The 15047-nt window shown below is 37.9% G+C and overlaps 1 protein-coding gene across 10 annotated transcripts in view; it reads right to left on the bottom strand.

Annotated features, from left to right (window-relative positions):
- AFG2A (AFG2 AAA ATPase homolog A) overlaps window positions 1–15047 on the bottom strand; it is a 229774-nt gene that overhangs the window by 126702 nt on the left and 88025 nt on the right. For 3 of the 10 annotated variants that reach the window (XM_061353673.1, XM_061353671.1, XM_061353689.1), the window contains one exon: window positions 12620–12694. The exons of the other annotated variants lie outside the window; for them this stretch is intronic. In XM_061353673.1, the coding sequence (XP_061209657.1) occupies window positions 12620–12694 (75 nt within the window). Of the gene's footprint in view, window positions 1–12619; window positions 12695–15047 lie in introns of those variants that run through there. 10 annotated transcript variants of the gene reach the window in all.

Genomic DNA, 15047 nt, shown 5'->3' on the forward strand with positions numbered 1-15047 from the left:
CCATGATTGACAATTATGACTTATTCTGTCGTTTCTTTATAAAGCAAGAATATTGTTTTGCCTGTACAACAGTTTGGAAAAATACTGTCAAATTTAAGCCGTTACTATTGAAGATCCAATATCTGTGGGGAACTACAGCTGTGCATAAATCAGAATGTCAAGTACAAAGGAGTTTGGGAACTATTTCCGGGTAGCATATGCTCCAAAAAAAAGTGAAAATCAAGTTCTACATCAGCATAAGTTTGAAAAAGAAAAAAAAAAAAAAGAACAAAACACAGCACCTTTTAAACACTCAGGGTATGATTGTCAGAAACCCCTACCCACAGAAATACTTTCGGAAAAGTAACACTGCTAGCAGAGAATAACAATTTAAAAGAATAGTAAAGCTGTCAGCAGCTTCCTTATTATTCAGGCCACTGTGATTTCTACCCTTAAGAACACGTCCTCACAGAAAAAAGAAAACTGGCAAAACTTGTCCATGCTAAATAACCCCAAACTCTGGAAGTGAGTCTGATATATTGTCTTACTGCACATCACAGCAAACACTCCCTACCACCGAAGCCTGTGAACTGCCTGCTGCAAATTTTGGGTGTGACATGTCCGAGCATTTCACCAAGTCTGGTAGGTCCTGCCCCTCTCCTATACAGGTGCTTTTGGAGATACAAGCAGCTTCTCACAGTACTCCATAGTAAAGGGTAGCATCTCAGTAGACAGCACCTCACCCTTCCTTGATATGCATGAACCTTTTTGCAATGCCCACAGGGACGATGGCAGGTATGGGAAAATTATCACAATGAAGTATACCTCAACTCTGAACTTTACTTCAGGCATGATAATGAGTGTTTTGAACTTTTAAAAGAAAATTAAGAGAATACAGACTGCTTGAACTCTCTCTCCTCTCAGGCTTGTCTACAAAGCCATTAATGGCTACACTAATCCTGCTGGGACACTTGTACTCCAGGATTAATGCTTCTTGCTCTCTTCTGATTTATTTTGTACACAGCAAAAGCAGAAAAAAGGGAATCTTCATCCTGGCATATGAGTGTCTTTGTGAGGAGTTTTACTGGGATAGCTAAAACAGGATCAAAGAAGTTCCTTCAAGGATAAAGCCTTTATCTCCACTGCTCATTTGTTCCTCTCCTATTAACTGGAAATGAAGAGTGAAGCTAATGCCAGCAATTTTCCTGACTGCTAGTTTGGGAACTGCTGAATAGTTTAGGGACTATTACATCTATAATGAAAATTGTCTTTCTCACAAGATAACACAGCTTTCTATGGTTAAGTCATGTAGTTTCTGGGCCAAATTCACCCATAACTTTCACTGTAGACCCAGTAAATCCAAAACATCTGGGTGCATAAAACAAAGACTTAGAAATTAGCCTTCCAAGTCTGACAAATACTGATATTTATCTCATGCTTATGGATCCAAACACTTAAAATAAGTTTTTTTAACAAATACAATTTATTTTACAGATTCAGGTTATGGGAGAGACTTGCCTTCTTCTTTTTTTTTTTCCTCAAAACAGCCAACCAACCAACCAAAAATGTATGTATCTGTTAGTTCTAGTGGGAAACAGCTACTGTTTCATTCCACTAAAAGAGAGGTCTGATTCTACCATAATAAGATGACAAGGTATAGATTATTTCTCATCGTTGCAGCTCTAAAGGTGTGTCATATCCATCAGATTCCTCCTGCAACACCTGTCAAGAATTAAGACATTTACCAACACAGAGCAGGATTTGTTTAGCTGAGACTTAAGCTAATAGAAGTACTGAATTGTAAATAGGCAGCACTTTAGGAGAAAGTATGTCAAAAGAGAAGAATTTAAACAATGACATGTAAGGAAAAATTAGAAACCAATCACTTGCAATTAGACTCAAAGAGTGCTTAGTCCCCATTGCTGCCCATCAATAGCTACAATAAATACAAGGTACAAAAGCGTTTCTTTAGCAACTGTAAAAAGTAACATTTCACAGGGGGGAAGCCTTATTTGATTCAATGGGTACAAATTAAGCAAGGGAGAAAAATGTTCCGTGGCTTAAAATAACAGGTTATTTCCTCAACTGCCAATGGAATTTAAAAGTGCCTAAACATCAGCTATTTCCATGAGAAGCTTTCACACAGTTTCAAGCTACCTGTAATTTCAAAGCAGCCAAGAACCTTATTTGCATAGCTTTGGCAGAAAGTTTACAGGAAAACTATTATTCATCAGGCTCATGCTAACGAACAAGTAACATGCTCCGGCTACTCTAATGCTCTCTTCAACCATTCAGCCTGAGTTTTACCTTTTTTATTTCCGCAAGTAGCTGTAGCAGACAGCAGAGATCCAATTTGCTGTTGTTTAATTAAGTACAGCAAATGCTGTACACATTCAAGGAGAAAAATAAAAGGGCTTTAAATTTAAAAAGTTACATTTAATAACCGATTTGTAAGCACAGAAGTAAAAACAAAATAAAAGTATTCACAAAGTGAAAACGCTCCTTCCATTCACATTATTTACTGAGTAGATTAGATTAGAAAAAACAGTGCTGACTCTACTATTATTACATTTTCATCATATCCAGAATTGTTTCCTAAGGTTCCCTCTGTTGGCAAAAATAATGAGATTCAAAAGTACAAAGACATGAAATACGGTTACATATTTACATAAGTAATATTACCACGTAGGAAAGAAAAATCACATTGTGAAAAGACATGCCCTCAGGTACATCTGCAAATAGGCCCAAAAAAACAAATTGACAGAAAAATGTATCTCAGAAGTTTGCCTAACAAATAAATAGCCATCATCTCTACCATAAAACACATTCCTAATTTATTCCTACCAGGTCCCTAATTAGCTGAATATCTGAAGTACGAGAAATTCTGCAAATAAGAACTAGTGCAGTAATTAAGAAATGGGATGCTTTGCAAGGTATCATGCAAAGTCATTTTCATTCTGTGATTGGTTTTGATGCATGGTCTTAGCTGTCATTTCAAAGTGATAATGTAAAATTAAAACAGTTATTTTATTCTTCACCAAGTACGTATATCCTTTAGACCAGGAAGGAATCAATGTAACTAATCATGTTCTTTTACTAATTTTCCTTTTTTCTTTTTCTCACAGCATCTTTCTCCACCCAGTCCAAGTCAGTGTGCTTGCTTTCCACACTGGGGTAGCTGTATTTTCCACTCTTAACAAATACAGTAGTTTTATTAACACTTCCAGAACAAATACACCAGTCTTCTGTGTACCTTTATAATCGGCATTGTCCATAAGCACTTGTGGAATTAAACAGCGAACTTTACCCTCGGGGCTGTGGCCGACTGGAAGGCAGAGACTGGATGCTTTTGTTTTTGCAAACGGGTCAATCAGGAAGGTTAAGAGAGCAGACAAAAAAACAGATAGCTCAGAATACCCCTGCAACTCTGTGGCCAACTTGCAGGAAACCCATAATATACTTCAATAGATGTCAATACTTAAATCTCTTGATACTCACATGACAAAAACAGGCAACTTCATTTCTATGGCAACGAAAGTAATGCTCCTACCCACTTCTGCCATATGAAGTTCTTTTCTATTTCTCCCTTTGTTGTAACTTTAATTCACTGGGTATTGCAGGGAGGGGGAAGGAGAAGCAGGGTGGCATCACTGTTTTTGTTACCAAAGAAACCACTCATCCATTTCAGAAAAGGATCTGAACAATCAAAATACACTGGTAATGTAATTTAAAACACGATGACTTTGTGTTAACAAGCAACAGGGAGAAGCAAGGAAGAAGTCCTGAATAGTAGAAATTGGAGGATAAGAAGCAAAACTCACTAAAACAGTTTGACAAAAAAACCTCCAAACCAGAAAGATTTTATATATAACACAGCAACTGCCAGTTCAAAACAAGAAATACCAGGAAAGTGAAATCTAGGAAGGAGGTGTAGAGGTGGGGAGGAACAGTCAGTAAAGAACGAAATGCAACTAAAGAAACCTTTTGGAGTGGGTAAAATAAATCAGAGGAAAATAAAATCAAGAAAAAATACCCAAAGCCTTAAAATTTGGAACATAATACTTAAAAAAAATACTCAAACAACCAAGACAAAACAGAACAAAACAAACAAACAAAACCAAACCACAACAAACCCAACTAAACAGAACACAACAAGCAGGAAACCCCCAACATACATCAGTCTTCAGCTTCCTGAATTGTATTTTGCAAAATTGTGAGGCCACTGCCTATTTTGGTCTGGTTTCACAAAGAAATTAGTTCTATGTTGTCATATCACGTCCAAGGGTAACTGAGTCAATATTATCCCTACCTATCCCCACTCTCATTACCCATGTGCATCACAAGATCAAAGCCATGATGTTTCTGCACATGCCATGACCAGAGGAGAGTGGAAAGAAGGCAACATAGAAAAATCACTGCAAGGGAAAGTTCAGAGTACCTTCCCACCCTTCACCATCTGTCCGAGACCTCCTACAGCAAGGGCTATACCAGTACCAAAGAGCAAGTAGGTGACCAGAGTTCATCCTCTAACTAGATACTTCTGAATTTCCCCCAGAGTCACTACTTCTCTAGCATGTTAAATAACCTGGTGTCTAGTCTGGCACTAACTCCAGTCAAGTTATTTTCCCTTCTGATCAGGCATAATGTTTCTTTCCTGCAGTGGGTTCTGTGGTGCTTAAGACACCATAAGTTCAGCTACAGGTTTCCTAAAATTCAGCAGAATTCAGTCAAAAAGGAGACAAACCAAACCAATCAGAGGTTTTGTTACTTTTTGCAGCTTCGTGGAACTGCTTGTTTTAGCTCTGGGAGGAAAAACTTTTGATGTGAAAAAGCTGATTCTGTTGCCACGAATTATTATCAAGATACTTTTTTTCCAACTTTGTTTTTCACTTTTTGAGAATAACAATTTGACTCACTAACTCAACAACTAACTTGTAAAACCTCAGATAGTAAATGATTACTGGAAAAGGGACAGAATCAAAGAAACATATACAAAGCAAAATATTGAAAAGAAAATACAATGCAATTGTAAATTTCCTTATGAATGAGCTTGATTTCATCTGAAGTGACAAAACAAGACACAGCTAACATGAACAGGAAGGGTACAGCACACTAAGATAAGAGAAATACAGTGCCAGGGAAAAGACAAGAGAAGAGAGGGAAGAAGAGCAGGCAAAAATTTGAAAGCATGAAGTCAACAGAATGAAGAAAGGTCAAGCTGGGAGCAAGGAGAAATGCAGCTGTTGAATAGGTCAGTATTCACAAAAGGAGCAAATCAGAAGAAAAAGCATCATTAGTGGTAGAAAAGGGCAAGGTTGCGGTTCAGAGAAAAACAATTGAGAAAAACTGGGGGGGGAGAGGAGGGAGGCACCCACACAAGGAGTTTGGTAAAGACTAACTCAAGTGAATGAACTGAAAGAGCGAACAGAAGATGCCAGCAAGAGAACAGCAAGATGGCTCAAAAAGAAAAAAAAAAAAAAAAAGATTCCAGAGACACTAGGATCTAGCTGGTTTTGACCTTGGAAATGGAGAACTAGTTCGCATATTTGAGGGGAATCTCAGATAACTTTAGGCATTAAAATACAACTTGGCCTCCTTTTTCAGCTCATAATGACTTTGTCCGATTTTTTTTCAAACTTGTAAGAAGACAAAGTGTAAGGACAGACTGTGAAAGAAGTAAGTTTTCAAATTAAAAAAAAACCCAAAAATTTATGAGCTTTGTATCATCACCATAATGCTTGGCACCTCTAACGTTTCTCAAATAATTCTGTCCATTCAATGCTTTTTGATTTGGAAGCAAAGCTACTGATACGGAACATAAGAAGGCAAACGAATACATTCTTAGTATCTGGAGGGAAAGTGAGCACAACAATAATTACATGATGTAATTACATTTATACATGCACAAAAATGCAGTCTCAGAACTATAGTACACATTGACATTCAGCAGTTACTGTCTTGAGAAATAAGAGTATGTCCTTTCACCAGTAAACAAACAACCGATATGACAGTTCTGAAAAGACAGATGTCAGTCTTCACTATCTAGAGCTAGGATAGCTACAGTCATGCAAAATGCAATTTGTAACTCTCTCTTCAACAGAATACAAGAAAAGCACTATCTTTTATGAATCAGCTGACAAAGGGAAAAAATAAAAAAGGTTCCTGGCAAACATACCACTCTCCAGATCAAGGGAACATGTGTCTGAAAGTTCTTACATTTCTTTAATGTATCTCTTTACAAGCTATGCCTTTCTTACAGACCCAGATCATGATGACCACAACAATACAACACAGGACATAACAGTAATTAATGTGCTCCCAGAAACTGCCCCACTTTTCTATTCTGCATTTGGAATTATTAACACTGGAAACTGGTATTTTCTGAAAGAAGAATAAATGAAGTACTAGCTCATAGCAGTCTTTACATGAAATTGCTCTTAAATTTTACTGAATCTTTTGAGTGTCATTTCGAAGAAACCTAACGAACTACATAAACATGGCTCTGGAGAAAGAGGACAAAACAGAAAACATGCATTATTCCCCCAGAAAAAATGCTTAGTTAGGTGCAAAAGAGGTAACTGTAAAATTCTATGCCAATGAGTTCAGATACACCTTTTAAGCTACTTTAGAAGTATTAGTGTATTGAACATATATCTTTAGGAAAACCAAGCAGAAAAAAAGCAGATATTAAAATGAGTAACAAAATAAATGCGAGTCAAAGGTGCAGCAGTTGAGGAAATTCTTACGAAAGAGCTGCAATAAGCTTGAAGCTAAGGTCTAATTAATTCTACTTTTTTTTTTTTTTTTCTCATGAACTTCAACATGGCACTAAACCGTGTTTGAATTACAGCCTACTGCCCTTTAGGTGGGCTTTCATCATGGGAAGCTGTACAGCAGACACGAAGCCCTTGTGAGGATTTCACTTCACTGTGAATTAGTGTCTAACATTGAGAACGCCTTTCATCATCAGCTTGTATTGCCTTCAGGTGCCTATAAATTCCTCTCAGTCTTTATGTAGCACTTGTCTATCAGACCATGCCATCAATTTTACTGCAGGCAAGAGGCAGACACACCTCTTCCTGAGACACAGACAACACAATTACCACAGCCACTCTTGCATTATCATTTCATATCAGCTCACTGTCAGCTGCTCATCACCCATGACATGCTATGGAAAACATGTTACACTTCCCAGGTTCTGTTTCTACTGCTGGCACCAAGAGCTGTAAAGCTACAATGGTCTCACAACCACCAAGTGTACCACTTCCTCTGTCATCACCCACTGAACACATTCATGTGGCAACCATGCCACTTCCTCTCCTTTCACTAATATACAGTGGTAAATGAACTGTTTTACAAGAGATTTTTTTTTTTTGTTACAACTTCATTATTCACATATAGCCTTTTTATTGACCATGCCAAGCCTACATAAAAAAAAAAAAACAACAAACACAAACAAACCAGGCATTAAGTGCTATCTGAATAGAAATTAACAGTTAAAAATACTTATAACAAAAGGTACTTTCAACTTTTTTAATGACATCTGCATTGCACTTGCTTGTAAAATAAGATACTTTGTTAAAGAAGAGCTGACTGAAATGATGCCTTCTCTTTTAAATGTTAAAAAAATAAAAATAAAAATCCAAACAAACATGAACACACCTATCCCTCCAGGGACAAGGCAACTCAAGAGATAGGTAGGGAGTGCTTAATGTTGCCACCAACTTATGGTGGCCAATGGCCAAGAGAAATCTAAAGCTTTAAGTGGCACCTCAGAGCTGTTTGGTTAAATGTGCTGGTGCTCAGCTCAGCACTAATGGGTGTTCCTTTATACCACCCCTGCCACCAACTGTGAGATTCTTCACTTAAACACAACAACCAAAGAAGAGGGATCAGCCAAAGTCTTGTCTTCCTGAAGATACCATCTTTCATCTAAATTCACATTTCAAGGCCTAATTCTGATCCACGTTAAAATCTGCACTTCCAGTGATAAATAATCGCTCAGGTCCTAGACCCAAACCCTAAATTTAACATTGTGCACACAGACATGTTCCAGTTAAAGATGTATGTATTTCAGTTTAACTTCCACTACTGGTGAAGACAACTGAGGTAGACTAAAAGCATAGATAAATTGAACTAGTAGCCCCGAGAGCCTAAATACAGGGGACTATGAAGACAAACCTTCCCATATATTTGAATCCTAAAATGTATCCTGTACAATGTAGGAAGCAGTCTCCAAGAATTAATCTTAAAACTCATTAGCAAGGCTGAAGGAGGAAGGCAGAGACTTGAAGAAAATGCTTAATTTCTCAGCCTGGCTATTTTACATTTTTCAGAATTTAAATTATATTTGTCTAAAGAATTTCCCCCCACCCCAAAGGGGACAATGAGAGCAATGGCATGTTCCTGTGCAGAGGCCAGAAACGCTTCTCACAGGCTTTAAGACTTAAACTTCACATGCTGGCAGCAGGTCCAGGTCTTAACTACCTGGGGAAAGTACAGACAGTGAAAAGCTATTTGAGTTACTGAGTCTCAGCAGAGTTCCCTCCCCTTCCTCTGAAACATGGTGATTGACCTCCTCAGTCCTAACCCACTGCAATTAATCCCAAGTAAAATTATTTCAATTAAACCACCTTCATCACTCAAGTTACGTTGCTTGCTTTGGCATAGGAGAACCATGCACACGTAATCCAGTTACTTCACCTCAGCAGCAACTCTTAGCTCAGAAGTAGGAAAGTCACATGGCCTGGTGACTCCATGGCTTGTGACTGCCAATCCATACTTTTATTGCATTCAGTATTGCATTGCTATAGTCATAAGACGCAGCTAACTTGTGTTGCCAAGCACCTTTTTGCTGCATCATGCAGAATTATTTCAAGGAACTTAGTTCAGTGAAGTATATTTCTCTTTCATGTTTTACTGGAGACTGTCCCCTGCAGAGACAGAGCATCCTGCTGCTTTTCCATCTCCTGAAGAGCACACCCCTGCAGCTTTTCCTCTCCAGGTCCCCACTGCATAAGAGAACAAATCAAATTACTCTTACAAAAAAATTCAGTCTTCAGACTGTTAAATCTCACTCAAATGTGTATTTTGCTTGTCACTCCTTTTATTCTATTTTCATAGGAAGGAAGATCAACAAATTACTGCACAAAAGCATGTGAGCACTGGCAGGCAGTTTCAAAGCTATTGACAAAAAACAGTCTATTCACTGCAAGAGTCCTACTTTCACAATCTCTCTGATCAGGATGCAGGGGACTAATTCAACAGCTCCCAATGGAAAATACCTAGTGGGCATGTTTGATTTCTGAAGACAATGCTATACCATGGGGGGCTTTTCTCTACCTCCATCTCTCTACTTCCAACTCCTTTTTTCTGGCTGGGCTTTGGTTTGATTTTTTTTTTTTTTTTTTTAAGATTTGAATAATTTGCTCTGAAATACCATAGTAATGCTTAACTCCTACAAAATATACTTCTAAAAAAAAAAAAAAAAAGATGAAAGAAAAATGTTAGGGTGAGGAGGAGGGGGAGAGAACCTTTTCAGTAAGGCTGGGACCTTACTAAGTACTACTTTATTAGGGCAGGCAGCTGTCCACATTATGTGGACAATTTATATTAGTGAATGTCAAAAATACCTTGTATTGCAATCTGTTAATTAAAGAGAATCAGATCTAATGCAGGACTCAATTATTTCCACTCTTCCTAGAGTAAGACCATGCAATAATGCTGCTGAGTTCACAGCAATTAATGTGCTACCTGAAGCCTGAGTCCCTGCCACTAGCAAGTTAATTTGCTCCCTGCTCTTCAGACTGTGAGAAGGCTTTTCATACATGAGCCACAAGGCACATAAAAAGAGCATGTGAAAATTCATAACAAAGTTCACATTTTCCAATGTTTCCACCTCACATTATCACTGCACATAAGTACTGTTTCAGTACCATTCTTAGACTGTCAACAAAGCAAAATTCCATGTTTTACTCAAAGCTTTTCCAGTCATGTGTTAGAATCTTATCAAAACAGCACCCTCATTGTCCTCTTCATCAATATTGTTTGCTAGGAATCGAAAAACATCTAGTGCAGCTTATTTATCAATATATCTCTTTGGCTTCCAAAGTCCTGTGCCTATTTTCTTTTGCAGCTGAACTTAATTGAGGAAGTAGCCTGAGATATTTTGCAGGTTTCCCTTGAAATTTCTCACACAATACTGGCTACTCCTTATTTAATCCAGGAATTTTAAAGTTGAAAACCTGTAAAGACATTGCACTATGCTGTCAGCATCTGCTGTCCCTGTGACCAGTAAGCAAATGATAGATCTTTTCACTCATAATTCAGACATCACACTAAGTTTTAGGCCAATTCTGCAAGAGAGGGCAAGCTGACAACAACTTCGTGTTTTTCACTTCTTAGGCCATAGGAGCTTTAACCTGGAATTGCATCAGATAGCTTTTCAGTTCAGCACACACTTCACTTAGGTTTCTTTCCTCCCAAACGCCCCTGCATCACAAGTCTGGGTACAAACCCCAAAATTACCAGAATAAAGAGTTTTCCTTCTATTATTTCCAGATACTATCTAAATCCACAAGAAGCAGAGCTCAGCCCTTCGCACTGTTAAATCTCACAGTGGCTATGTTGAGCCTCAGAATTTTAGGTCCAAGAATACAGCAGTTAAAATTTTTATTAACATCTAGGACTGCCACAAAAGAGAAGACAAAGCATAAGGTAGGACCAGGAAGAATGCTGAAATTAGCCCCACCATTTTATGCTCTCATCAACAGAAGATGGCCTGCTACTGTAAGTACTGCAACTGAAATAAAGAATGACCTTCTGAAATTAAAACAGGGTATCAGGAATATCTGATTAGAAATGTAGAAAAGATGGACAGAATGGTTGAAACAGCAGCAGGCACAATGCTAGGGATTCCCTGGGTTATATTCTGAGATTTTGCTTGTGTTCTAAAATATATATTCATATTTAAAATTACAGTCATAGCAGCTAGCAAAAATGTAATTGATGTTTACAATGAACTGTGACACAGAAGAAAAAACATAGCATATGGCAAAATTATAGTATCTATCAGCGGAGATACTAGCATTAGGTGTAACATGGAATAAACTACCTGCCAACTTGAACTTTATCTTTCCCTCAGTTTTAAAACCTGTGTTGAGAGCAGAAGTGGAGATATTCCAACACATAGCATCACTATTGATCACCGGATTTGTGGGAGCACAAGACTAGTGGGCCTTTAGGATTGCTGTCTCTTTGATCTTCAAATCACACCATTTTCTGAAAACTGGTTTCACTTGATATTGTTCTCTCTTTTCACACAGGCTAAACTAGACCTGTGACTTCATTACACTGGAAAAAAAAAAAAGTACTTTTCTTCACAGAATTATTTTCAGATTGATTTTTACACCTACTTTGCCGAGAAATCAAAAGTTCAGAGCTCTCACAATCCCTTTGTCTTTGATCTCCAAACATGCATGTACATACACGCTATTAGAAGTCTTTTTGCACTTCTGCAGCTTTTCTTTGTTTCTACAACAATCTGGATGGAGAAAAAAACAAAGCCCTCTCCTCTTTCCCTCCTCCTCTTCCCCTTTCCCCCCCAGATGATCTGCTTTTAATCATAACTAACATTTAAAACAGACATTAGAAAGGAGAGGCTACTCCTTTATAATTACAAACTTGATAATTACCTGGTGACTTGTAACAGACCTGTTTTCAATGCATCTTCCTCCCTCTGTCCCTTGATAATGTAATCTAATCTCTTGGCTACGCTTTCATCTGGCATCCAATGCTGCACATTGTTTATCAAACAACAATCTTTTCATAGTCAATGACAGAACAAAGGCAAGGAAGAGCAACTGTGGTAATACTACAGCATTTACCACTTCAAAAGTAACTGCATCAGTATAATTTACATTGCTTGTGTGCTTTTTGTTTACCTCTTTTAAATCTAGTTTTATCTCCTCTATGCAAGACTGCAACCTACTTCACCCTTTTACTGGACTCTCTATATTTACACATTATAGAAGCCATTGTGCACAATGTCAAAAGTGGAAGTCAAAACTGGAAACATGGTTTCCAAATGCAAAAAGCTGAGTTATTCCATGCATGGCTTCATATTTGAAAGCACAGCCATTTTCCATGACAGGAAAATAATGTGCTTTAGATTACTGGACTATCACTAAGTCTTAGCAATAATGTGTAATGACTATTTTTTTAAAACATGTTTTACTCTCTCAGTGTCACAATTAGAAATTCTGATAAGACTCTAAACACAAGTTCTAGCCCTCAAACTTCTTATACCTAAAAATGGAAGGGAGGTCAGGCTGCTGAAATTTCATCTTTGGATTTCTGGGTCCAATGATCCTCTTTCCTAAAGACGTCTGTACTCCGTATTCCCTATGTGTCTTACCCTTCCCTAGTTCCTCTCATCCACAGCTTAGAACAAGAGGATCCCTGAAACATCCCACCTGTGGTATGTTCAATTCTGATATAACAAAGATTCAGGGCCCTAACCCCCTGGTATTTTGACAGTTTACAACTACAAGGACTATAAATAGTAGCATAGTAGTAAAAATAAATCTGCATAAGTAATCAGCAGCTTGGTACAAAATCAGACAGAAACAACTAGGCTCACCTGTATAAAGGGTATCTGCAGATCCAAACTAGCACTAATCACTGAATCCCAAGCTTCATCACTCTTGTCAAGTGTCTTTCAACACGAAAAAAAAAGGTAACACAAATAAAAAATAAATCTGGGTGAAGAAAGAGATAGATGAGTACGAGGTATACAAATATATAGTACCACACTAATCTGAGCTTTAAGATCTTTGTACCAAGAGAATCTGAATACAAGTATTACTAGAAAAGAAAGCCCTCAAGTACCACTCTGAGTCACATCAGCATAAGCCCTTCACAGCCCTGGCTGTGCATGTATTGATGACTGATTATCGAAGCATAATAGCTTTATGGTACCTGACACTGACCCAAACTAATACTGCTACTAAAATGGTAACACACCTCCCCCACTCACTTTTCATGTGATTTGCACAGATTCAGGGAGAAATTTCATCTTCCTTAACCGTAAGTTGAAGCACGCAGCTCTGACAATGCTCTCTGAAGATACACCATAACCTCCTACTTAAGAGGAATGAACCAATGAAGGACTGAGATTAGTAAATCAAAGAACAGAAAAATGTGGTTGTGTGGGTGTGAGCATGATGCCAAGTTGCAATGCTGTTTCAGTCTCTGATGGAAAACACTGTTCCAGGACAGGCAAATCAGGTCAATTCTGGAATTAAAGGTAGGCAAAAAGTGATGACAGCACTACAAGTCAAGTGTGAGATTGGTATATTCTTCCATAATTCATTAGGTAAGAGATCCATTCACTGAAGTACCAACTTATTAACTAAAGCTAAGTTAACTAACATTATTTTAAAAAAAAAAGTAGTAAAAAATAAACATTTTCTTAAGGTATCTTTGCTCACTTAGTAAAGTCAAAAGAAAACGAAAGACTTGGTAAAAAGTAATAATTATCCTTCATCACAATATGATTTCAGAGGCGTTTGTAATAACGGTCTTTGCAGACATTCATAGTTATAAGGAAACTCATAAGGACAAGCAAAGAGAGTTAGGTCAAAGCTTTGCTGACAGAACAGAAAACTGTTCTGGTTCTCCAAAAAGAGGAAAGGCCTCAGGACCTAGTTATCCAACTAAGCTAATATTTAAAATAAATAACTAACTCACAGAATATATCTTTCATTGATAGTAATTTTTGCAGAAATCCAAAGCACTTCAGATAGGAATGCATAATAAAACATTTTTCTAAAAGCCACTCCTGTGAGAGAACAGCAGTTATGAAGCTCTATCTTGAGCACAGAAAGAGGGAGCTAGAAGAGTACTATCTAATTTCTTCAATGCCAGCACTTAACCCCAGATCACCTCTGGCGATCTTGTGAGAAGCAGGGCACTTGGTTTCCTCTTCATTGCTCCCCTCATGCACAAATGAAGTTGTTATGACACAGAACAGGTGTGGAGCTTTGACTCAACAGCCACGCATGTATACACCTATCACTTATGGGACCACTTATACTGTCTTCTGCCACAAGGTTAGGCTGGAGGTGAAAGCAACAGTGCCACATCCTATCAATCTGGCAGCATGCACACAGAACCAGTTTCTCTGCATTTCTTAAGTGAACAGACCCTACAAGAGGTGTCCTTCCTCCAGCTTTGGTATCTTCTGCTTTAAGGGTGTGGGAAAAAAATCCCAAAAACAGAAACGAGAAAAAAAAAAAAAAAGAAGGAAAAAATAGAGGAAAAAAAAAGAGAAAAGAACAAAGAAAAAAGAAAAAGAAAAAAAAGGAAAAAGAAAGAAAAAAAGAAAAAAGTGCACTCTGACAAGCTTTAAAATAAACAGAACAGATCTTAACCAAATGAAAAGTTTCATCAGCATGCTAACCATTTAATTTCCTCCCAATGACTTGCCTAAGAACAGTGAATAATTAGATGGTATTTATTTTTAAGCAGTTACACTACCCAATCACAAAGGCAACAACAGTGCTGTAATTGGGCCTTAACAACTTTTGCACCTGAACCTTTCAGTAAGATCCTCTCACAGCAATTCCATTTAGTTACCCCTCACTTATTTTAATGGGTCATGAGAAGATACCCAGGATAACTTAAAAGAAGGTAATTCAGGTACCAGTCATACAGTTCAATTAACCCCCAAACTAAACACAGACCCATTTCTCCACACCAGGTGTAAAGCAACACTCCTGCTGTTGCTATCGTACTGGTATCTCGTACCTGGTTTGGCTCAGGTCCAGTTTCTCTCTGTGCCGCCCAATGTCAGGTCAGACAAACAGACTGATTGTCCTCCTTTCCAGTCATCTGGTTCTCCAGCTCACATGTGCTTCTCACACAAGTGCAGGTAACAAAACAGTTTATACAAGAAGCACTGCCAATCCACCCGTCTCTCTGAAACGCCTCACTTATTTAATAAGTATCTACCCATTGTTCAATGCACGCTGGTTGCTACCAAAAAACCCCTAAATTCTGGAGCAGTT

Source organism: Neopsephotus bourkii, unplaced genomic scaffold, assembly GCF_033783945.1.
Source record: "Neopsephotus bourkii isolate Nb327-2 ecotype Australia unplaced genomic scaffold, CSIRO-AGI_Nbou_v1 NB_690, whole genome shotgun sequence".
NCBI lineage: Eukaryota > Metazoa > Chordata > Aves > Psittaciformes > Psittacidae > Neopsephotus > Neopsephotus bourkii.